Source organism: Phoenix dactylifera, chromosome 6, assembly GCF_009389715.1.
Source record: "Phoenix dactylifera cultivar Barhee BC4 chromosome 6, palm_55x_up_171113_PBpolish2nd_filt_p, whole genome shotgun sequence".
NCBI classification, from domain to species: domain Eukaryota; kingdom Viridiplantae; phylum Streptophyta; class Magnoliopsida; order Arecales; family Arecaceae; genus Phoenix; species Phoenix dactylifera.
This window is the reverse complement of record NC_052397.1, coordinates 5,665,255-5,688,934: the sequence shown is the minus strand read 5'-3', so window position 1 is coordinate 5,688,934 and position 23,680 is coordinate 5,665,255. Positions and strand designations below refer to the sequence as shown.

Here is a 23,680-nt window from a genome sequence, read left to right as displayed (position 1 = left end):
AATACATCAGTAGCCCTTCAACCATATGAATTAGAACATGTCACCCCAAGGTTTTTTCTTTTTTTGGTGCCAAATTGGAGAGGGGTTATGGAAACATAAATGTTGGTCATCAAATGGGACTATTATGGTGATAAATGAAATTCAATAACATGTCTCCTACCACGTCCAATAATCTATGTCCAAACTGTGCACTGTCCATTACTTGATGGACTTGTGCCAAAGGTGGTTCAATTATACTCTGTGGGAACAAGTTGATGTTGGTAGGGCCCCAAACAATGCTTTTTTAATGAAACATGCTTCTTTCTTTTTGGTAAGTCGGATAAATTAAATAATATGAGTGTAGACACATTCGCAGAAATCAGAGAACGAAATATTCAAAAATTAAGGCAGAAGGTGCGTTGAAGAATCCCAAAGTGTAGTTCCAATATGATTTGCCACATAGCTTATCATCGGTCTGCAGCACTATTAGCTGTCATGTAAACACATAAAATCTTAATAAAGAGCAAGATACATATCCTTCATTAGCAATCATGTAAAAGTGGATGGAGTCTGGCATCAGCAAGAGGTGGATCCAAAAATCATCTAACAACCATCAAGAAATCTGCCTCTAAATAAATATGAGAAGTACTCCACCTCTATGTGGCATAAGTCAGTCCTTCCCATACAATATATAATTTTGCTATTGGTACCGTAGCATGAAATATCCTAATAAACACGAGAAGTACTCATCCTCTATGTAGCATAAGTCTATCCTTCCAATATAGCACGTAATCTGTAATAAACATACTCCTTTATTTAAGGACCTTATGCAAAACATTAGTATTCCCTTGTGCTATCATTAGTAATTTACTTAAGGGTGTTAAATAAGGAAGTCCGCAACTTTTGTAGCAATAGAATCAAAACCAATGGAGAGAAAACAAAAAAATGATTGTTAGTTGGGCAGTAACAATGTTCCAAGTGCTCAGTCTATCGCTAATTATTATTTTTTTTCTCCTTTAAAGGTTATGGTACTAGTTGCTAAAGACTAATTGGTCTTAAGATAATTACAAGATTTTTAAAAGGATAGAAAAAAGGGAGGAAAGATGGCAATCTATATTTTAGCTTTAAAACTTAAATTTATACATAGCCTTCCTATGCTCCTATCCCTCCCTTACAAAGAGATGGGGCAATTGATTGGGGTCTTAAGGGGGACAAGAACCAGAATTTAAGGGAGCATGGGGATGGTAGGGGAATTAGAGGGAATGGAAAAGGGTGTGGATGTTTAGTAGCCAACACTCCAAGTTCAACCGAGGCAAGAGGAAATCAAATATAAGAAGATTCCTCCAATGGGGCTCAACAAGCAAGCAAGAAATAACAAGATTGCATTAATCATGTAGAATAATGACATGATTTGAAATGTCATAAACTGTGCTAGCCCCCACATAAATGTCCAAAACGTCAAGAAATTTGGTAAGTATAAAGAATACATCATGGAAGTTTTCTCATAACTAATGATTGAGAAAAACTAACAAACAATGATACACCAATTGTTTAATAAGCAAAGCTGTTTATGGTACAAGTTTTTATATAATTAAAGTAATATTGAATGGCATGAGCTGAGACTTTTGTTTTAGGTTTTCCTTCTATATGAGCTCAGACTTGTATGTTAGTCATATATAATTTAAAAAAGATATATCCAGAATTCGCGATGGTTTAGCCAATTGATCAATGAAAGACTTGTAAATATCAATGTGAAATCCTAACGACTATTAGATAAGATAATCCTCAACAAAATTAGTTTGAATCTGATAGTTGAACAATTTAGAAAAAGCTACAAGCAATGCATCGCCCCATAAGGAGCAAGTGTTGGATCTGATTAAAAGGCTTCTAGCTTCCATCTGTATTAAAAAAGAAAAAAAAAGTAGAGTAGATGGTGATCGTCTGCCTCATTAGATCGTTATCAACAGATCTCTAGCAACATAGGCCGTCTAGTTAACATTCTTCCATAGAAACCTCAGGTTTACCATGGCCATAAATATTACACTAAAGTTGAACTTGTGCATGACATACATAGGATTCACATTGAAATTATGCAGTTGCATTGCCTGAATTAAAGGATCCATGAGCCAGGCATGCATAAAGGCATGGGTGATATATATAATGCCTTGTATAAACTATTGCATATATGGATGAGGGTGCTTGAAGGATCCTACACATGTATAAATAGGAAATCAAAACATGCAAGTAACATATGTGTAAACCCTTTCCACCCCAATCTTTTTCCCTTTTAAATTATCATGCAAAGAAAAATAGTCAATTTCAGGAAAGCTTTTTCTATCATCTGAAGTTATATGCAAAAGGTTAAAAGTTTAGTGAGAACATTTCATTGACATAGGAAGTTGCATTTCACCATATAAGGATCGAAAGCAGACTTGATGCAAGCTTGAAAGCAACGTTCGTCCTACTGTTCCAATTGAATGTGGAGTGTCTAGACATGCCTCTACGTGATGGATACTATGTATCCTTTGACCACAATATTTCTAAAAAATTAGAAAAAATGCAATAATAATTCACATCGTAGATGTTGGTGTTGATTTAGGTGTTGCATGTTCAAGCAATGCAGTAATATAAATGCTAGCATGCTCTCTTGTCGATCCTCCATACCGATTTTTTTTTTCCTATAACCAGCTAATGGAAACATTTCAAATGCAAACAAACTTTAACAAAATTAAGTATAATTACACTTAACAAAAATGCTGCAGACATATAATTTGAATACAGTGGTATCTCCATTTCTAGTTAGATTTCTTTATTTTCTTATTCAAAGGTGTCATCTTTGATGCTAGCACCTCCTCAAGCATTCAAAACATTAGTCTCCAATTTAATATTTCTTAGCATGGCATACGTCTAAGTGTAACTTGGCGAGCAACATACAAACTAATCATTACTTCAAATGTAAATATCAAATTTGTCAGTGAGAGACATTTGCCTCAAATAATACACTAGGGCGACAGTTATTCTCTCCAATGTCAACTCACTAGCAGTGCCAAAATAAAAACTACCAAGACTGGCATAGATACATCAAGGTCACTAGGCCCCACATGCCGAGCCCTTCTTGAAAACATACTTATATACAAAAAAACAAAAAATAAAAAAACAAAATCATGTCACAAACCCTCACCAAAATCATAATTATTGCCAACTTAACAAGTTGTAAACAAAGTGTAATGATGAGCCACGAGGTCTAAAAGCCAAAGAAGCCGAGCTACACTGCCTATACATCTAAAAGGGGACAGCGCAGAGGTGGGGCCCAGGGTCCAGCTAGGTAGGGAATGTCCTTCTCGGAGGCACGGCCCGTGGTGGGTGGCCTTGGGACGCCACGTCATCAGACAGTTGGAATCTTCCTGGCTGGATCCCTAGGGCTCACGTCACCCGCCCTCACAAAAACTGGCACGCCGAGTTCAGTCACATCCGCCACGTGGGGCCCGCCCGTGTATTCCGGACTATAACTGGCTGCCCGCCAGCACTAATGATAAGGTTTTCCGGGTCCAGCCACGGATCCGGTGCTCTCACCTCCATGCCTCCATCAACATCAAGAGAGAGGAAGAGAGTTCCTATAATTAAGCGCATGTCCTGGTGTCCAAAGGATAAAAGGATAAAAGTCTCGGCGGATTTTTAAAAAAAAAAGGATAAAAGTCTTGGCAGATAAATGCTTGTGATGTGCATGCATTCATGCATGGCCGGCATAAAGAGGAGCTTAGCCAAAGGGTGACCAAAACTGACCTAACGTGGTACTATTTGAGCCAGGCCTGGGTTTGGATGTTTTAACCTATGTTGGTTGGGTTCGACTGTTCAGGTGAAGAGCTTTTCCCGAAATTTTGAAATAGACTCTGGTTGAATGGGAGCTTTGACTTGATTCAAGTTTTACTTTTTCTTTTTAGAACCTGATTCAAGTTATAAAGGTGGCCTTTTATGATTGAGCTGGGTCGGGTATCTTTAGCGACCGATTTGCTGGAAAATGTTTAATTATTATTTATATTGGAGTACTAACATCTGTCCTCGCAGCTATAATACAAAAGACTTTTTGAATCGAGAGGTTCTTGAGATTCAAACCCCATTTCACATTCTGATCCCATACATGCCCCATACTTCAAGAGGAGCGCCTTCAATGCTCTATCATTATAGGAACGATGGAAAATAAAGTGCAACAAGCCAAAAGAACAAAAAAAAAGAGGAAGGACATTAATTAGCAACTTCAAATTTCAAGTATTATTTTTGAAACAAAATTTTGTTCAAGCGGCCGCACCTCTCTACTTAGCAGTTAAAGGCTTTGGTTTGAATTCTTGAATGATACATCCGCAGATCTCCCTCTCAAAAGATCAATTGTTGATCCTTATTTCCACCTCAAATACAACATGCTCAACACTGATATTTTGATCCTAATAAAGTTGAGTCAAGTCATTTTTAGCACTCATCAATTTAAGATGGGTCTAGCTAAGTTCAAATCGGTCAGGTAGAGTCCGGCACAAGTCGTGATTCCTAATTTAGCACTAATCAATGGCTCTATCTGAGCTAAAACGGGTCAAGTTTGAGTTGGCCTGTTCCCATCAGGAACTAGGAGTTTCTGCAGTCCATTTTCCTGACAGATCCCACTCACTGCCTGCAACAAGAGGTGAAAAGGAGCAAACTCACGTCTTAGCCCCCTGATCACGGTCTCAGGGCCCCACATGTCTTCCCAATATGGGCTTAACACAGGAGAGTAGCTAAATTGAAGGGAGAGGGAGAGCTGGGCCGCAGCTGCCTAACGTTCACCCTGGGGTGACCAGAATCCAACTCTCCGACCGCTAAAGTCCACCCTCGGATTGGAGGAGGCAAACTGTGCAAAGCTGAAAGAGGACACGTGCTACTTTCCTGCTTGTCGTCCAATGTGGGTCCCGTCCTCCTGCCCAAAACAGTGCTTGAGCCCATGAGTTTTTACCCAAAAATGGCCAAGGCCCATACTGCAGAAACCGCCCTGATCCGATGATACCTGCAACCGTCCAATAAAACGGACTCTCAGGTGTACCTGCTGCACTCAACATCCTGACGGTCCATATTTAGCCACTTGGCGGACGAGCTCGCATCTATAGATGCCACCGCGACGCAGATCAATCTGTGGATCATCATATGTACGGTAGAGATTGACTGTAATCATTTTTTATTTTTTTATATTTTTTTGAGTGAAGCTCCAACCTACCATGGCCCACATGTTACTATAATTATTGGTAGCGAGCAAGATAAATTGATGCCATCTTTTAAAATATACAAGAGGAACCAGCTCAGATGCAGCAATGGAGCCCACCACTCATATTGATCGGGTGCGAGGCTGACGAAAGTTCGCAGCCGACAAGAGATAGGGCCTACCACTTTGAACCCAATCGGCCATGGAGCTCTGAAGTAATTTTGATGTCATTAGCGAACAGAGTAATGCGATCGGCGGCAGCAGCAGCACTGGTAAGTGATAATAGACAGCAGTGACAGCAAAAATAATGGTAAGAAGCCAACGATATGACGTACCAAACAACCTTTCTAATTGAGAGCCAAGGTTCAAAACTAGTGGAGAGATTTGTAGCCTCAAAACGACATTCAGGCAATGTTCTCATCTACCTGGGTGATTTGGTCATCATCAGCAACTGTAACCATCAGACGAAGTGATGTGCCTGTAAAAGAGAGAACACAGTATAAATCATGCAAGGCCTTCCAAGAGACGTCCTGAGATTTGTGTCGGCAGTTAGATCACAAAAATTGATAAGTGTCGTGCCTGCTAATTTGGGAACGGGAAAAAGGTGATGCATAGATCAGGAAAACCCTCGGTAACTTTTTAACTAGCATTTGGGAATTGATTGAGGACAGCAAGGTTAAGAAAACCTCGACAACAAATTGATGAATATGGAAATAAGCCAAACAAGTACCCTGCTGGTTTTGATGTCAAGAGACTTTAAAAAAAAAAAAAAAGGAATCCTCTAACTTCCTCTTCTGTGAGAACTCTTCTTTCCAGCTGTTAGAACTGGGTTTCTATCTCATGGATTTAGCTAAAGATTCCCATTGTAAATTTCCTCTTTCAGGTGCAGCAAAGAGCAACAATGTCTAAAACTTAGTTAAAGTGTAAAATTCCAATCAACTTTTCAGAAACCTAGTTTGCTGACGGTGCCTGCTACCACAACAGTTATAACTGATAATAGAGATGATCCAAAGTTTAAGAAAACAAGGATGAATAAGGAATCAATTTATATGGAGAGTCTGGCCCATTGTCAGCACGCGACCTGTTAGAACTGGAACTAGACTCCGCACCTGACCGTAATTTCTTCCCTTTTGCTGAATACCCTCTTCTTACTATAGACATGCATCTAGGAAAATTCATAGGCACTGCATGAATGTGGCTTGGACCATTCCTGAATGCTGAGATCCTTCGGCAGTTTAAAATATGCATTAGTCACTGTGGATTATTGGAAACACGGGCCCTGTTTAGAATAAATCCCGACCAATTCGCACATACCTTCAGTCTTTCAATGGTTCTACAAGATGATCAAGATATGCTTCACACAATGCACAGATATTTAGCCCATTTCTAGAAGAAATCTCATGGGGTAGAAGAGATGGTTACATTTTTTTGATAACATAACCCACATACCTATCTGCTTTTATTTTCTCACGCCCCTGACCCAAAAAGACTCCAGTCATGGACCTTAAAGTTGGTGACAGCGAGCTTGAAGACCTCAGCTACCGGCAGACATCCAGATTGTGCAGCAGGGACAGCTGGCCCAGCTCCTACAGTCCTAGCACTTTCACTCAAAGGGCTGAAATCATAACAGAAAAGATACAGCCTTTAAAATAAAAAATATACCTAGAAAGCCCCAAAAGGAGGATCAATAAAAGAGGAAAAAATCACTTGCATGCATAGGTGAGAGAAATTTTGTATACCGAGAAGATATCAGACATAGTACCAGATAATAGTAAAAAATAGAGAGATTTTACACTGCATAGAGATAATAGAATCAAACGCACATTCTAACAAGGCCAACATGCATGCCAATAGGCCCAGCATGATCATGCATGCTGATGTGATGTTAGTTATTGCACTTCAAAAACACGGCACAGGTCAGCTGTTGGTCATGCAGATTTCGGACAACAAAATACATCAACAGATCAGCCATTTAAGCCACATAACTGATAGATGAATTTTAAAAGAAAAAGCAAGTTGTTTAATTACAAGTTATAGGCATTTTTATCTACAAAACATGTGTGCATCATCCATGAGCTCTTCGTGAAAATTGACACACAAAAAAAGGTTCCTCCAAGAAAGCTGTTGAGGCTATGAATGTCACTGGGGCACTGCACCCATCTTCAATAGCATGTGTATTAAAGTAACATGAGCTGTGAGGCACAATCTCCCAAATCTTATGCATTACATGTGCTTCCCTGACATAGCTTCCAGACCTTGTAGCAAGATCCAACCACATCTACATGTCTTTGTGAATAGGTCTCGCGCACGCTCGGTGTTACTTGTTGCAGGTTAGTAAAACCAGTATGGTTCTGATAATCATCCTTGTATCCAAATTATATAGGATCACTTCTTTATCGCAAGATTCCACCACCAGCATGAGACACAGCATGCAATCTCCCTCCCCCTCCTCGCCCCTACCCCTCCCCCAACCAAAAATAGATAAATAAATAAAGTTTTTATCTTCCTCATATCCAAATTCAGAACCCCTTAACTTTTTCCTTGATTTAGCTCTAAACCCCTCTCATCAAATTATATAAAGACTGGGGAAAAAGAAAAGTACCCGCAGAACCAGCTTTATCGTCTTCCAGAAATCTAGTATATTATTTTCATTCATCCAACAGACTCCAGGATTAAAAATATGGTCTAACTTCTCAAAAGATTAAAAGAAAATTCATTAAGGGAGTAGAAAGCATGCTTTTCAGGCGTAGTCTAAATTCTAGATGCCAGACCATTATCGTATGAAACTATAGCATCAGTTCACACTCTTGTTTATAAAGCAATGTTTGATCGCCATCTGTCAAACTAATTTTTGCTATCAACTTGAGTATTTCAGGATATTGGCAGCGAAAGGTTTACTTTTTGCCTGGCAAGCCCCTGGGCTTAATGCCACAGCGATAAAGAAAAAAGTACAGAAATGGGGAACTCTATCACTAAAATTTTAAACATAAGCACTGATTGTTCCTTTCCTGCTCAAGAATTTACATGTTGCATCACCGAAAAACAATTGCAAACAGAAAACCATCAACAATTTACAAAACGTAGAATCAACCAGCCAAAGAAAGCATGGAGTTACAAGGCATCAACCGGCCAAAGAAAGCATGGAGTTACAAGGCAATTGTGCAGAAGTATGGTGCACTAGAACACATCCCTACATGCACATGAATAAAGCTATTTAATAACCACGGATATACTGCTGGCTATAGCATGGTTTAAGTTCAAATCTGAGAACTTCAATTGAATGTCAAAGGCTGGCAATCGACTATAACAAGCAGGCTGTTCAGTTCTAATATAGGGTGGAGCATATCTAAATCCACGAAATAGACCTTATATAAATTTGACATTTGACCTACAAAGTTATGCTTGGCACTTACTTGATCAATATCGGCTCGTGTGCAGTAATCAGCACATCAGTAGAAACTTCCTTCAGACGCAAATTTGCCAGATATACCTGAACTCAAGCAACAGTTCAAGACACCATGTATCATCATTTGCAAGCATAGTGATAGAACCAAAAAGTGCACTTACCCGCACAAGATTCTGCGCCTCCCTTCCTTGTCTTCCTTTCGATATGGCCTATCAAGGAGATGATGAAAAATGCCATTGTTAATGGACAGAGGTACTGGAGTTCCAACACGAACAGAACCATAAGAAGCAGGCGCTTATTTTGTAAATGGTCTTAAAAGAGCAACACTTACCAACCAGTGTATCAATATTACTGAATGAATAGAAGCATCAGATATTGTATCACTTTTCTGTCTTATTTTCTCAGGTAGTATCTCAAGTCATTAATATAATAGCATTACGCAGTAGATCTCCAAATGTTGTTTTTGTCAAACATGTTGCATATCAAGACCCACGTAATCCGAAAAAGTTTCCGATAACAATTCGTGTCATAGCTACTTATGTATAGAACTGAAAAGAGAAGTATAGAATTTTACAAATGACAGGATATATAAATATATATATATATATATATATATATATATATATATATATATATATATATATATTCCCCTGCAGTAGTCAAATGAATTCATCAATTCAAATGATTTTGGAAAAAAAGGATACATGAGGACTTGAAGAATTGTCATGTATAAGAATTCAATTTCATGAAATAAGGATAATCAGTAATTATGTATCGTCAGAATACTCAGTGGTTAAGTTTATAAATAAGTTTTGCATCTTCAGAAATTGGCATTGCAGAAAATAGTTTTCCTGGCGCATTGACAGCGTAATTTTTTGCACTAACTCAAAGTGCTCAGAAAATTGAAATACAAGTGCAACACAAATGGTTACCAGCAATGGCATATCTTGAAATGTCTAAAAGTCTTCAGGACAAAAGCCTCCAGAGAACTATTATGGTGGTTTCATAAGTAGGAGAGTATTTGAGAGAAATAAAAACAAAAGAGATACTCAAAAAACATGTGGATGATATCTACGTCACATGAAGCTCAGAACTAATTTCATACTTCTCACACTCATCATATGTGTTATATATTTCAGTCACAGCCTTACTCACATGCTATAAAACCTGTGAGAGCCGGTCCAATGAAACCAGCTCTAACTTGGTCTTCAGCCAAAGTCGGCAAATTAATTGCCGACTTCGGCAAAAGTCTGCAGGTGATTTGCCAACTTCACCCAAAGGGAGATCGGCAAATGATTTGCAAATATCAATTCAAAATTAGCAAAAAAAAAAAAAAGAATGTAGCACCACCAAAGAGTGTGATGCCCACCAAGGAGTGCAGCATATGCCATAAATAGTGGCGTCAACCTTGGGACTCGCCATTGGTCAGCAGCAATCGCCTCCCTTCTCTACTGCCCCCTGGAAAGCCACTACCTTCCCTCACCACCATTGCTCCCTATTTAAATGGATCACCCCCCTCCCCCCACCTCCACCAACGTTCCATTCTCTTCCTTACCATTTACTTCTTCCATCCTACAAAGACCTTGTGTCTCACCTCGCGGATCGTCATTTTGCCATCACGAAAGCCTACCAATCCTTCCAACCACAGTCTCAGCTTGAGCTTTCGACCAGTAAGTCTTCCTTCCTTTCTTCTTCATCCTCCTATTCTTCTTTCCTTCTTGTTCGACCATAGAAAGGACGATAGAGGGCCATCCCTGTTTCACCACCCAAGGGCCCTTCCTGGCCTCCTTTTCTCCTTCTCAACGGCTGGGAGCCAAAGGCCCGACCACCGGCATCCCCTCTCTCTCCTTCTATTTCCCACGGATAGGTTGAACCTGTCCCTCCACCCACACTCTCATGCTCTCACTCCTCTATTTCTCTTTCTCTCTCTTGCCCCTCTCTCTCTCTCTCTCTCTCTCGCGCGCGCGCCTACTCCTCGAGTGCTTGTGAAACCCTAGGGTAGACCCACCTACCTGCAGCCGCACCACATAAGATATGAATAAGGAGTTCCGAACCCACTTGGATCAGAGGATCTAGTCTCCTTCTAGACCTCCAATTGGGCAATCACTAATGATGCTATTGACGACATATTGTAGTCAAGAGTTAGTTCCCATCTGGGCCATGTTGGTGGGGCAATCACCAGCATGTGTGGTTGCAAGCATGTTTTTCATGTGGTTTCAGAGGTAGTTTCCTTCTGAGCGGAAAGAAAAATTAGAATTTAGTTGACTTTATATGTAAAATTCTTAAGTTAATGAATTGATAGACAATTGTATGTTTTTACTTTAGAATTGTCCAGACAATCATTCTAAATTTCGTTATGCTAGAAGTGTTTTGTTGTAATAATACGACTACCTGGATTTTGAGTTTATAATATATATATATATATATAAGGCAAGCCTTACATGTAGGAATTTAACCTTAAGGATGTGCGGCTGTCTGCCATGCAATTGGCTCATGCCTTGAAGTCTGGGCATGACAAAATCATTCAGTGCCACCCAACCCCCAATCAAAGTCTGCTTTTATAATAGTGTTGTTAATAATGTGCTCTATGTTTGAATTCAAAATAGGCTAAATCATGTAAAAGTCACTACATGAAGCGTTCAACAATCCCGCTGGGAATGTCTTCATACATTTAGCAGTGCATAAAAGTAGAGCTCTAAGGCATATGTGATATCATGTAGGTTTTGCAGACACATACACAACAAGAAACTCATCAGACCCCTCAGCTTCCAACTGCAGTTTAACTCCTCCTCGTGTGCCCAATTCCCTGAGGATGGAAACTTTCTTCTGACTCTAGTTAGGATAATTTTACATACTCCAATAGTTTTCTCATGCTTGCAGACCCATCAAACCACCAATTTGAAATCCACATCAAGTTATGTAACTCTACCATATGTGCACTCTAGCACCATGGGAAGTTCTCACAATCTGAAGTTTTGAGCTGCAAGAAAGAAGATATATTCATTGTGATGTGGCTAATATTAGGCTGTCTCATGGCATGTTAGTGGTTGTTGGGTATGATTCCAAGGCCATAAGATGTCATGCGGAGTGTTCACATTTATTTAAGTTTCCCAACAATCAAGTACCATCAGCAAGTTTTTCAAAACATGGGTCTAATTATGAAATGAATGTTCCAGTTAAGAATTTTTTATGTCCTCAAAAATCTCTCAATTTTCATGTCCAACATATCCAAGATAAGAACAGAACATGAAACAATAGTCAAGTCAGCTCTGATCAGGTCAGCCTCCTATAATCAGACTTGACTAAACCAGAACTGACCTGCTGGTCCTGTGACCATACCTGCCAGCATGTAGAGCATGTGATCTGACGAGATCCATAAAACAAACAAAAAAAGAGAGAGAGAAAAATCCAAATGTTTCAGAATGCATTCAGCAATTCTCAAAATTAAAAACAGCAAGTACAAGTAAAATCCCAAAAACTACGTTGCTAATTTTTTTCTGCTCGTTGTGATCCTGTCAAGTATTTGCTAATTTTGCTTGTTGGAAATGAGAGGGGGAAGCTAAAAGAAAAACGGAACCTATTTTGAGTATATAAAAAGGTTCGAGAGAGGGAAGGAGGGCCTGACGGAGATGGTTTACCAGATTCAATCACCACGCAAGGTGAAGAGATATTGCAAAAGAGAAAAGATGCAATACAAATAGAAAAGGCTCGTTGTCAATGGTTATCATGTAACAACATTAAAAAGCAGAAAGTTTCCTCAAACAAATACATGACTTGGAAAATGTTCTACACTGGTGGTAAAATCTATAAAGCTCACCACCTTTTTAACAAGTAATTAGTAGATGGTATTCTTATATACAAGTTTCAGAATGTAAGTTAGTTGAAGCCCAATTATTTGCAGTAGTTGCTTGGTGGGCATGTAACTTATCAGGCAAATGCCTTAAATGAGATCCCTTTAATATTGCAAACCATGCAATAGCAAAGACCAACACTGAGCAAGCAGTCAATTAATCCAAACTCAACTCAAAATAAAATAACCATGGCCTCAATCTAGCTCACATCAGGTCAAGTTAGGATCAGGGTATTGGATTGGTTCAATTTTTGCCACTCTAAAATTATGGTATCTCAAGGCCATAAAGTTTGACTAGAACCTCATTTCATAATGTATTCCCAGAATTCCATCCTACATACTTAATTTGGTTTAATAGCATATATAACTCTCCTCTAAGACTCAATTTGACATTCACCCATAGTCCAGTCCTATTTGTTAACATTACATCCATAAACAAAATCAACATTGTTGTCTCCTATATTTCAGCAAACATATTACTCAATAATTCAGATTGCCTCCTTCACCGTAAAGATCTAGGGATTTCAGTTTCCAATATGTGCATGCTGCCACAAAAGAAGTTGCGACAAATTGTAGGGGACAAGCGTAAAAGGCCTAAAATCCTTATGCATACCATGCATACCAGCAAATGTGTCACTCCATGCCCCATAAAACGACTTAAAATCTCTTTTTCTAATTAAAAAAATATTAAAAAGATTCAATAGAAGCCTGCTGAGCCATGCCTTGTGCAAATACTGACCAGCACAGTACATGATGACCAACAAAGAGCGGCAAAAGCTGGCACTTGGAACACTGCAACAACCTTTTTCACTAACAACTAAATGCAGAAGTGGTGCATATACATCTTCAAAACTATTAAAATAATATCATAAAGTTTCCACTTAAAATCTCACAACCCTATGATGTTCGAAATTCAAAAGATAGAAGAATGATCGGATCTAAAGATTGCATTAATCTTAGTTCCCCTTTATATAGACAACACAAAATATATGAGGATATTTAGGTATTTTTTGTATTTGGATATTAGTAATACTAGTTGAACATTAATTGCTTGATTAAATGAAATAATCCAACCTTTTATTCATTGTCTAAGTCAAAAATTGTTATAACTTGCACCAGTTTTTTCGAGTTGACAACCACCCCCCCCCCCCCAAAAAAAAAAAAAAAAAAAAAAAACCACCTGGGAAGTGAATTTTTTGGCATTAACAATCCGATCCCAAGATCCAAATTTTGGAACCATTCCCACCACAATATGCATAATAAGATCGCACAAAAATAGCAATGAAGAATTCACATAAATAACACCAGAAACAAGAAACCAATAATAATAATAATAATAGTAATAAATTAAGTAATCAAAGTAACATGTGAACATAAATGTTGAATAATATATCACCATTTGACCAACAGCCATTTTAACTATTGTAGGTCCACCTCCATAACCTAAACCAACTGCCTCGAGAGTGCCAGAATGCTCTAGGACCTGGTTATTTAACAAGCAAACAAAAAAATCAATTAGTTAATAACTTTGCCCGCAGTTTTTATAATCAAATAACATCAAAGCCTACTGCTTCTATTAGACAGACTTTCAACAGAAGACATCAAATGGCTAACAAACAATACATATCAATGTTTTAAATACCACAAAAAGTGTCTTCATTCATGTATTAACCAACAAGTTCTACTTCAAATACCATCTGTGAAAATAAAAAGGGATCTGATTGCTGATTAAAGAACCTTGAGAAGATTATAAAGAGGCCTAAATATCTCTCAAGGCTTCACTATCCGTTGCATGGCTATTCATCATCACTATAAGAGTCAGAATCAGCAGCGAACGATACAAAATGTCCACAGCTACACCCCGAAAAGTAATTGCTAATTTGCTACACAGACCATATATGAGCTCTGTTACCGACAATATTAATAGAGCAATTAACATATTTACAGCCCCAATAGAAGAAAGATATAGAGAAACCTGGTCAGAGTCTGCCCTGGCCTTCCCTTATGCTAGATTTATAAAATAGTTACAGTTTACCTTCAGAAAATCAGCTGTTGATAAATATTAGCTCTTCCAGTTTGGCTCAGGACTAATTTTATCTGGGTCAAAAATAATAAGAGGAATTATTTTAGATCAAAAAGGATGGGCAGATGCTAACCAGAAAATATCTATTGTACTATTTCTGTCTAAATATATTTATTCAGGTTAGGAAAAATGAGTAGAAGCTTTTTCGTAAATCTCCATATTGCCCCTACAATGCTGTTCCGGAGGAAAAAATGTCTGCTTGGAGGAATCAAGTCAGGCTGAGATATTTTATTCTGGTTTATTCCTAAACCAAACATGACCTCACGGGGGCGGGGGTGGGAAGAAGCTGGCTTAAAATTTAAACTACAAAACACTCCGCCCTCTCCCCCATCACCACCACCAAAACGAGAGGATATGCGCGCGCGCGAGAGAGAGAGAGAGAGAGTCCTCATGTATCATTATCTTGTTGTGCCAATAATTTTTAAAAGGTCTGCCTCTATCAGGTTGTCATATAAGCATACAGTTACAAGCCTTTATGTTTTGAAATGCAGTTTTGCCTTGTAGAAACTACCATGTAATCTTTTAGTAACAAAATGCACTTTGGGCCTTGTGAAACTACATCACAGTCATAATGCAACTTCAAGACCCTTGACACTAATGAAGTTAAAACACCATCAAGCATGGCAGTTTGTTTACTTAAACACAGCTCCGTGCCTTAAGCATAATCAAGATTAGCAAAACAGTAATGGGAAAACAAGTTACCATGGTTTCTGCAGCATCTTGTTCATTGGCAAGGTCACGTAAAAACCAGACAGCACTTCCATCATCTCCAACCTCATGTTTCAAATCTAACAGCTCAAAAATCAGGCTCTCATCACGGCTAGGATCCGCAAAAACCTCCTATATAGATTCAAGAACACAAGAATTGTGTCAACAAACCCAAACTTCATCAAATTGAAAAAAGAAATATCAAAGCTTAGCAACAAAACTATTAGTGAACCTGATGATCGGGAGCTTCTCGTATGTTGCTTACATCCTGTCCGAAGCAAAGCCGTATATTAGTTCCCCCACTTCTATTATTATATTTGGATTAACTAAAACCCAAAATTGTTACAATTGAAAGAAAAGAAGATGAGGAACTACCTGAAACCTTGGAGGGAAGCAACTAGTTATAGCACCTCCAAATAAGGGCCGCACTAAGCAATCATCTCCAGGCATTTCACCACCTATTTTCTTACAAACTCCCTTCTTCGGGAATCCAAATCACTAGAATATTCAGCAAGAAATCATAAAACGGTTGCCTAATGATGATTCTAGAAATTTGAAGGCAATTGGAACCCATTTCAGTGAAAATGATTTCTTGTTGGATGAGAAAATTGCTGTAAACTAAATTCAAAAGTAAAAGCTTTTTGGAGGAAGAAAAACAATTGAATATAGAGAACTAACAGGGATGGCATGGGTATGTACGACAAATCTGAGGAGGCCACGGTAAAAAGAAAAACTCAAATCTTTGTGAAAAGATTTCCATAGATACATCAGATATGATCCTTAATAGGAATAATCGGTGAATATATAATCTAAAGCCAAATTCAACTAGTCAGTACACGGGCTCGACAATCACAGTTAGGCTATGATTGTCAGTGGTGCAATTAACCAGATACAAAAGAAAAATCATTTGGGCAAAATGTAACAAAATAATACAAGTGCTTCAAGATGAGCCCAAAATAAAACAACCACTACAACAGTAAACACAATAAAATCAACCTACTAAAAAGAAGTTTTACTTGAATTCGTGGTACTGAAGTAACTAATTGAAAGATAAATAGTAAATACTAAACGGGTGGGAGAAAAGGTAATATTATGTTCTTTAACACTGCGTACAAAACAAGCCACTCTAAAAATCAGGCTTTTTGATTGGTCTTGGTGGAGTAAGATGGTTCGATTTTTTCAAATAAAACAGCAAGAAATATCTACCATCTAAGAAAAGAAAGAGGGAGAACCAAATCATGGCAGGAATCAGTGTGATGGTGTAACTGAACAAGTGAGATTTTAGGGGAAGATAGTGAAGGTAAAAAATTGGAAGAGAAATTTTAATTCGAGAAAAAATGAAATAAGGGAGAGCTTTTACCGTGCGATGTCTAGGGTTTCCACAGCTCAATCGGCCCGGTCTTTATCCGGAGAGAGAAAATATCACCACCCAAAAAGATATAATTGAAAAGAAACGGTTGCAGAGGATAGAGATTAGAGGCGGAGGAATAGAGAAAGCGAGAAGAGGATAGAAGACATAGGGGCTTGGCGGTATTTGGGGAGTTCGGATAAGGACTTCAACAAGAGAGAGGCAAGGAGGCGTCTGATTGGATAACCGTACGGACAGACTTTCATTTTCTTTTCTTTTCTTTTCTTTTCTTTTCTTTTCTTTTCTTTTCTTTTCTTTTCCAGTAAGCAAAAGGAGGGACAAGAGAATTAACCTCACCTGCATAACAGCCCCTACTAGCCTCCTTTCCACCAAGGAATATCTGATACGGAGGGACAATACACTCATACTCTCTCCAATCCGTAATTAGGTCCTGTTTGGGGGAGCTTTTGGAGGGCCAAAAAGTACTTTCTCGCCCTCCAAAAGTACTTTTGGATGAAAAAATATATTTGGTAAAAATTTCGGAAAGCTGTTACAGCTTTCTGACAAAGCTAAAAACAGCTTTCTGGAAGAAGCTCCATTTTGGAGCTTTCCAAAAATACTGTTTTTAGCTTTATTGAAAATCTATTTTTTAACCAAAATACCCTTATTTAAAAATCTATTTTTCTTTCCAAAATCTTTCATCCTACGCCTCTTCCTCTCCCTCACTGTTCCCTCTCTATCTCCTTCTTCTCAACACTGCAGCCCATGTTTTTTTTTTTTTTCTACATTTTGGGAGGCAGCCCGTGGCTGCCCACGGTGGCAGCCACCACCCGGGGCCGCCTTCCTGGCCGCCGCTATGGCCTGTCGCTCTGGCGAGCCGGCACCGACGTCCGGCTCGCCGCTGCGATGCACCCCAGCCGTTGGGCGGTGGGAGGTTAACAAACAAAAAAAAAAAAGGAGGAAGGGGAGGAAAAGGCAGCCATGGCCGCTGCGTCCCCGTCCTGGCCCCCTTCCGCGGCCGCCGTGGCCCGCCGTCCCAGCCCCCTTCCGGCGCCGCCGGCCTCGCGAAAGGAGAAAAAAAGGAAAGAAAAAGAAGAAAGGGAAAGAAAAAAAAGAAAAGAAAAAAAAAGGGAAAAAAGGAAAAAAAGAAAAAATTAATAAATAAATGCATAAATAAATATGTATATAAGTGAACGAATAAATAAATAAATAAATAAGATAATAAATAAATATATTTAAATGAGATAAAATAATAAATAAATAAAAATATTAGTAATCATTTAACCAATTTTATCACCTAGGTAGAAAATTTGTTAAAGAGATAAATGGTCATTAGAAGGGTTAAAAATTAATTTACACTAATAATTATAATATTTTAAACCTTTATTATTGTATTATACTATAAATATAATATATATTATATTATATAATAATACATGAATATGTTATGTTGAATAATTTAATATTATGTTATATTATAAAAAATTAATTTACTCTAATAATTATATTACTATTATGCTATGCTATACAATGTCATATTACTATATTATAATAATATTATTTTATATTGCAGTAATATTATACTATATCGTATATTATGTATTAATATATATTATATTTTATTATGCTCTGTTGTATAATACTATGCAATGTTGTTTATGGTAATTTTGTTATATAAAAGTACTTTCTCAGTTTGTTTACCAAATACATGTTAAAGTGCCACAGCACTTTAGAAATGTAGTTACCAAACAGCAAACAGCTTTTTATAAAAGCTCTACTTCAGATAGCTTTACTTTCAACAGCTCTACTGCCAACAGCTTCCCCAAACAGGGCCTTTACTCATGTGTGAGTATGTCACCCCAGCACCACCTCAGTACCAACGAACCAGAAATGCTCCCATCAAGTGCATTCAGGTGGAGGGCATCCGATTCCCATATTTAATCAACATCCGCACGTTTCAAACCTGGGCCACACCGGTATAAACAAAGCCCCGTTCCGTCTACGCTACCACCTCGGTGGTTCCTTTTTCCCCTTCTTTCTCCCTCTATCTCGCTATATTTGGTGGAGGAATAGAGAGGATAAGCGAAAAGAAGCGAACCCCTAGAGAAGAGGAGACAAGATATAGAATAAGATGGTGACTCAGAATAAAAGAGATCAGAGACGGCCCCAAATCGAAACCAAAATTAAAATCGAACACCACAGCAACAACAGAAAATCTCTCGGTATCTTGGGTGCGATGAAATAGACGGGCTGATTTTTTCCCTTTGTGGGCTGATTGATAAGACGCCCTCTCAACTAAGCTGATTTTTTTCCCCTTGCGAGCTGCGAGCCTAAGGCTACAGGCAGTGGGCCTGCGGGTCAAGGAATCCCGACTCGGATCGAGCCGGATCAGGATTTTTAGTAAATAATTCAAAATTAATCTAAAAAAATAGGTTGGTCGGGTCCAGATCAATTCGAGATTGGGTTGGCATGAATCCAATCCGAAAAAATAGAACGGGTCCAAATTTATCTTGGTGGAGTAAAATAAGTGATTTATTACTAATTTACATTAGATGGTTCGATTTTTCTAAATAAACAGCAAGAAATATCTATCATCTAAGAGAAGAAAGAGGGAGAACCAATTGAAGGCAGGAATCAGTGTGAGGGTGCAACTGAACAAGTGAGATATTAGGAGAAGAAAGTGAAGGTAAAAATTGGAAGAGAAATTTTAATTCGAAAAAAAAAGAAATAAGGAAGAGTTTTTACCGTGTAATGTCGGAATGGAAGGTTTTAGCGGGGTGGAAAGGGCGAGAAGAATGGAGTGGGGGAGGATTGAAATAAAGAAATAAAATATTATTAAAAATAAGATTGGGAGGAAAAAAGAATATAAAAATAAGAATGAAAGAATAAAATAAAATTAAAAAAAGTTATGCTCTTTAACACTAGGTACGGAACAAACAACTCTAAAAATCAGGCTTTAATTTGTCTTGGTAGAGTAAAATAAGTAGTTTATTACTAATTTATGTTAGATGGTTTGATTTCACCAAATAAAACAGCGAGAAATATTTATTATCTAAGAGAAGAAAGAGGGAGAACCAATTCATGGCAGGAATTAATGTAATGGTGTAACTGAACAAATGAGATTTTAGGGGAAGATAGTGAAGATAAAAAATTGGAAAAGAAATTTTAATTCGAGAAAAATTAAAATAAGGAAGAGCTTTCATTATGTGATGTCGAAACATGTAAGAAAATATAAAATATATAAATAAATTTATCTCATCTTATTAGCTTAAGTTTTTAGGATAAGTGGTGATTTCAATATGATATCAAAACAGAGGTCCTACAACAAGCAACTCTAAAAATTAGGTTTTGATTTATCTTGGTGGAGTAAAATAAGTGATTTATGACTAATTTAAGTTAGATGGTCCGATTTCTCTAAATAAAACAGCAAGAAATATCTACAATCTAAGAGAAGAAAGAGGAAGAACTAATTTAAGGCAGGAATCAGTGTGATGGTATAATTGACAAAGTGAGATTTTAGGGGAAGATAGTGAAGGTAAAAAATTGGAAGAGAAATTTTAATTTGAGAAAGATTAAAATAAGAGAGAGCTTTTACCGCGTGATATCATGACGGAGGGTTTCAGCAGGGTGGGAAGGGAGAGATAAGGAATAAAATAGGGTGGGAAGGGCGAGAAGAATGGAGTGGGGAAGGATCGAAATAAAAGAATAAAATATTGTTAAAAATAAGATTGAGAAAAAAATATAAAAATAAGATTAAAAAAAGTAATGTTCTTTAACACTGCGTACCGAACAAGCAACTCTAAAAGTTAGGCTTTTGATTTGTCTTGGTGGAGTAAAATAAGTGATTTATTACTAATTTACATTAGATGGATTGATTTTTTCAAATAAAACAGCGAGAAATATCTATAGTCTAAGAGAAGAAAGAAGGAGAACCAGTTCATGGCAGGAATCAGTGTGATGGTCAGATGGTGTAACTGGACGAGTGAGATTTTAGAAGAAGATTGTGAAGGTAAAAAATTGGAAGAGAAATTTTAATTTGAAAAAAATTGAAATAAGGGAGAGTTTTTACCATACAATGTCGGAACGGAGGGTTTCAGCGGGGTGGAAAGGGAGAGATGAAGGAATAAAATGGGGTGGGAAGGGCAAGAAGAATGGAGTGGGGGAGGATAGGAATAAAATATTATTAAAAATAAGATTGGGAGGAAAAAAGAATATAAAAATAAGATTAAAAGAATAAAATAAGATTAAAAAAAAGTCATGTTCTTTAACACTGTGTAAAGAACAAGCAACTCTAAAAATCAGACTTTTAATTTGTCTTGGTAGAGTAAAATAAGTGATTTATTACTAATTTACGTTAGATGGTCCGATTTTTCGAAATAAAACAGCAAGAAATATCTATAATCTAAGAAAAGAAAGAGGGAGAACCAATTCAAGGCAGGAATTAGTGTGATGGTGTAATTGAAGAAGTAAGATTTTAGGGGAAAAGGTAAAAAATTAGAAGAAAAATTTTAATTCGAGAAAAACTGAAATAAAAGAAAGCTTTTACCCTGTAATATCAGAACGGAGGGTTTCAGCGGGTTGGGAAGGGAGAGATGAAGGAATAAAATAGGGTGGGAAGGGCAAGAAGAATGCAGTGGGGGAGGATCGTAATAAAGAAATAAAATATTATTAGAAATAAGATTGAGAAGAAAAAAATAATGTAAAAATAAGATTGAAAGAATATCATAAGATTAACAAAATTATGGAAGCTTCTCTACGAGTGCCAGGTTTCGCCCTTGGGACTATGGGTTATGGGCCCACCACGCTTCCCTTGTGCCACTTTGATGGTGGCAAACAAAATGCTAATAACTAATTTAAGATATATATGAAAAATAAATTGCTTATTTACTGAAATTATTTATAATAACATGTATAATAACATGTACATGTGTGTGCATCCCGTATTATACACTAACGTGGCAAAACATGAGTTTTAGGATGCTTTATCATTGATATGCGATGGGCATGCATTTTAGAAGGTTTTACTTGTTCATGAACTGCTGAGTCATCATGTAAAAGCATGTAAGTGGATGTGACAACATTCTTGCATAAAAAAGTCATGATAAATATGTATTAATTCGATGGGTCATTTCAATTCTCATAGCTCGCACATATCTTTTCCTTCTTAAAAAAAAAAGATGTAGATGGGCCATAGAGAATAAATAACTCATTCAATTTAATAAAATATTTCTCTTGCCTCTATAAGATAGCTCATGACTTCAGATGAGATCTTGAGGAAAATAATTTTTCTCTTTAATGTAGAAAATAACATTGGTTAGAGCATTAATGGCGCACTTAGAAAAGTTAAGAGTAATTTATCAATGATCTAAATCATGCTTAACTACATAAGAAATTATTCTATCGGAATCAATTGAAAATTAATCCATACTTTTAAGCTTGCTTCTGGTCAATACATTGAGACTCATTTTTTGCGACATAAACTTTAGTATTTTTCATGGCTTCCACATATGCAAGCAGATTTGAAAGTTCCTTATTACAAACTTCAACCATCTTTTAATATACTCACAATTTAAACGATCATTTTATATGGTTGCTTTGAAGACTGAAGTCATTTCTAATTAACAAAAGATTCTCATGGAAAACTTTACTTCATTATATGCATAGCATTGTGTCATCCATGTTGAATTTTATATGGTTGTTTTAAAACTTTACTTCATTGTATCCTATCTTTCCACTTGGTCGTATATTTTTACCCCTCCCCTCTCATGTAATTTGCAGCCTCTCTTGGCCACTTCCTTTTGATGTTTGGGCTCATGATATACAGATAAATTCTGATAAGAATTTGTAATTATACCATAACAAAAGTTGATAAAAACATATTTGAGGCACCGTGATATAAATTTTGCACATTAATTGAATTCAATACTACAGGATAAAATTTACATGCAAGAATCATAAAGAGCCCACATATATCTTTGTGCACCAATATGCATAAATATCAATTTCCGCTTAAGTATAATGCTACATAGTATTAGAATTTAGGCGACTAGAAGGTCCATAACATATATATGTTATGGAATGAAAGAAGACTATGCTGTATCTTAGAAGAAGTACGACTTCACGTATATTTATCTCTTATCTCGAAACCAAAATTTAGTTTTATATCTTTTATCTTCACCTTTAACAAAATATTAACTTGCTCTATCACATTAGAGATGCCCCAACTCTCTTTCTCTTCAACTTCCAGTCCTCCCTTCTCTTTCTCTTTCTTATTTTATTTTGATTTTAGATTTTATATATTCAACTTATGTACTTTAAATAATTTTGTTTATAATAATTCAATGGCAAAAAAATGAGGGAAAATGTGAGAAATTGGCCCCATGGAAAGAAGAAATTACAAAGTAACTTAATTCGTGTTCTCAATTTATTTTTAACTATTTAAACATGCATTGCATGTTTCTATTTTTCATTTTTTATTTTTAATTTCAATCTATATAAATATATTTTAAGGATTCATAATTGTACTTTTTTTTGGTAGAATGGAAATATAATACTATTTTAGTATGCATGCAACCTATAAAATCGGAAAAAAAAATATATCGCAAAATAGAGAATGAATAGATACAAAATCAATCCAAGAGTGTTACCAGAGTGCTTGGCCGCGTAGAAAACTACCCAATCCATAATACTATTCATCTCTGGATAGATACAAATAACTCAAAATACAGTGCAACTCGTAGCGATCTTAAAGACATCTATTAGTAAAAGAGGCCCATACACAAGTTGGGGCCGCCTCAAAATCTATTTGAGTCGCCCTTAATATGAATACAGTCAGCTCTAAGGATGAACTTTGCATAACTGAAATCTTCCAGCAATAAATCTAGAATCAGAGCATGTGATCACAAAATTTGCACCTTCTCTACTACTAACAAAGTTTTCTTTGAGAAACGAGGGTGGATGCTTCTAAGGGCTCGTTTGGTTCGCGAGAAAAGAAAGGAGGAAAGTGTGGTCAACAGAAAAGTAATGAGATGCCTCTTGTTTGGTTGGAGTTTTCAAAGGAGAGAGATGAGAAAGTTGTATTTCCA

General features: G+C 37.1%; 1 protein-coding gene across 16 annotated transcripts; it reads right to left on the bottom strand.

Annotated features, from left to right (window-relative positions):
* Positions 1-4,210: 4,210 nt before the first annotated feature.
* Positions 4,211-16,770, bottom strand: LOC103720218 (ran guanine nucleotide release factor). 16 transcript variants are annotated; one of them, XR_003388092.2, is made up of 11 exons: positions 16,608-16,770; positions 15,623-15,745; positions 15,480-15,515; positions 15,242-15,379; positions 13,853-13,939; positions 8,768-8,815; positions 8,614-8,690; positions 6,650-6,815; positions 5,626-5,678; positions 5,216-5,469; positions 4,211-5,131 (listed from the first exon to the last, which is right to left on the bottom strand). XR_003388092.2 is itself a non-coding variant. In XM_008809824.4 (9 exons), the coding sequence occupies exons 2-8, from the start codon at positions 15,695-15,697 to the stop codon at positions 6,668-6,670; spliced, it is 609 nt and encodes a 202-aa protein (XP_008808046.2). In that variant the 5' UTR covers positions 15,698-15,745; positions 16,608-16,770; the 3' UTR covers positions 4,218-5,678; positions 6,650-6,667. The 16 variants fall into 16 exon arrangements, 2 of the variants coding, with proteins under 2 accessions (XP_008808046.2, XP_026665461.2); XR_003388091.2 differs by adding exons at positions 6,310-6,425; positions 6,515-6,554 and having other exon boundaries at positions 4,218-5,678; XR_005512157.1 differs by adding exons at positions 6,310-6,425; positions 6,515-6,533 and having other exon boundaries at positions 4,218-5,678.
* Positions 16,771-23,680: the final 6,910 nt, after the last annotated feature.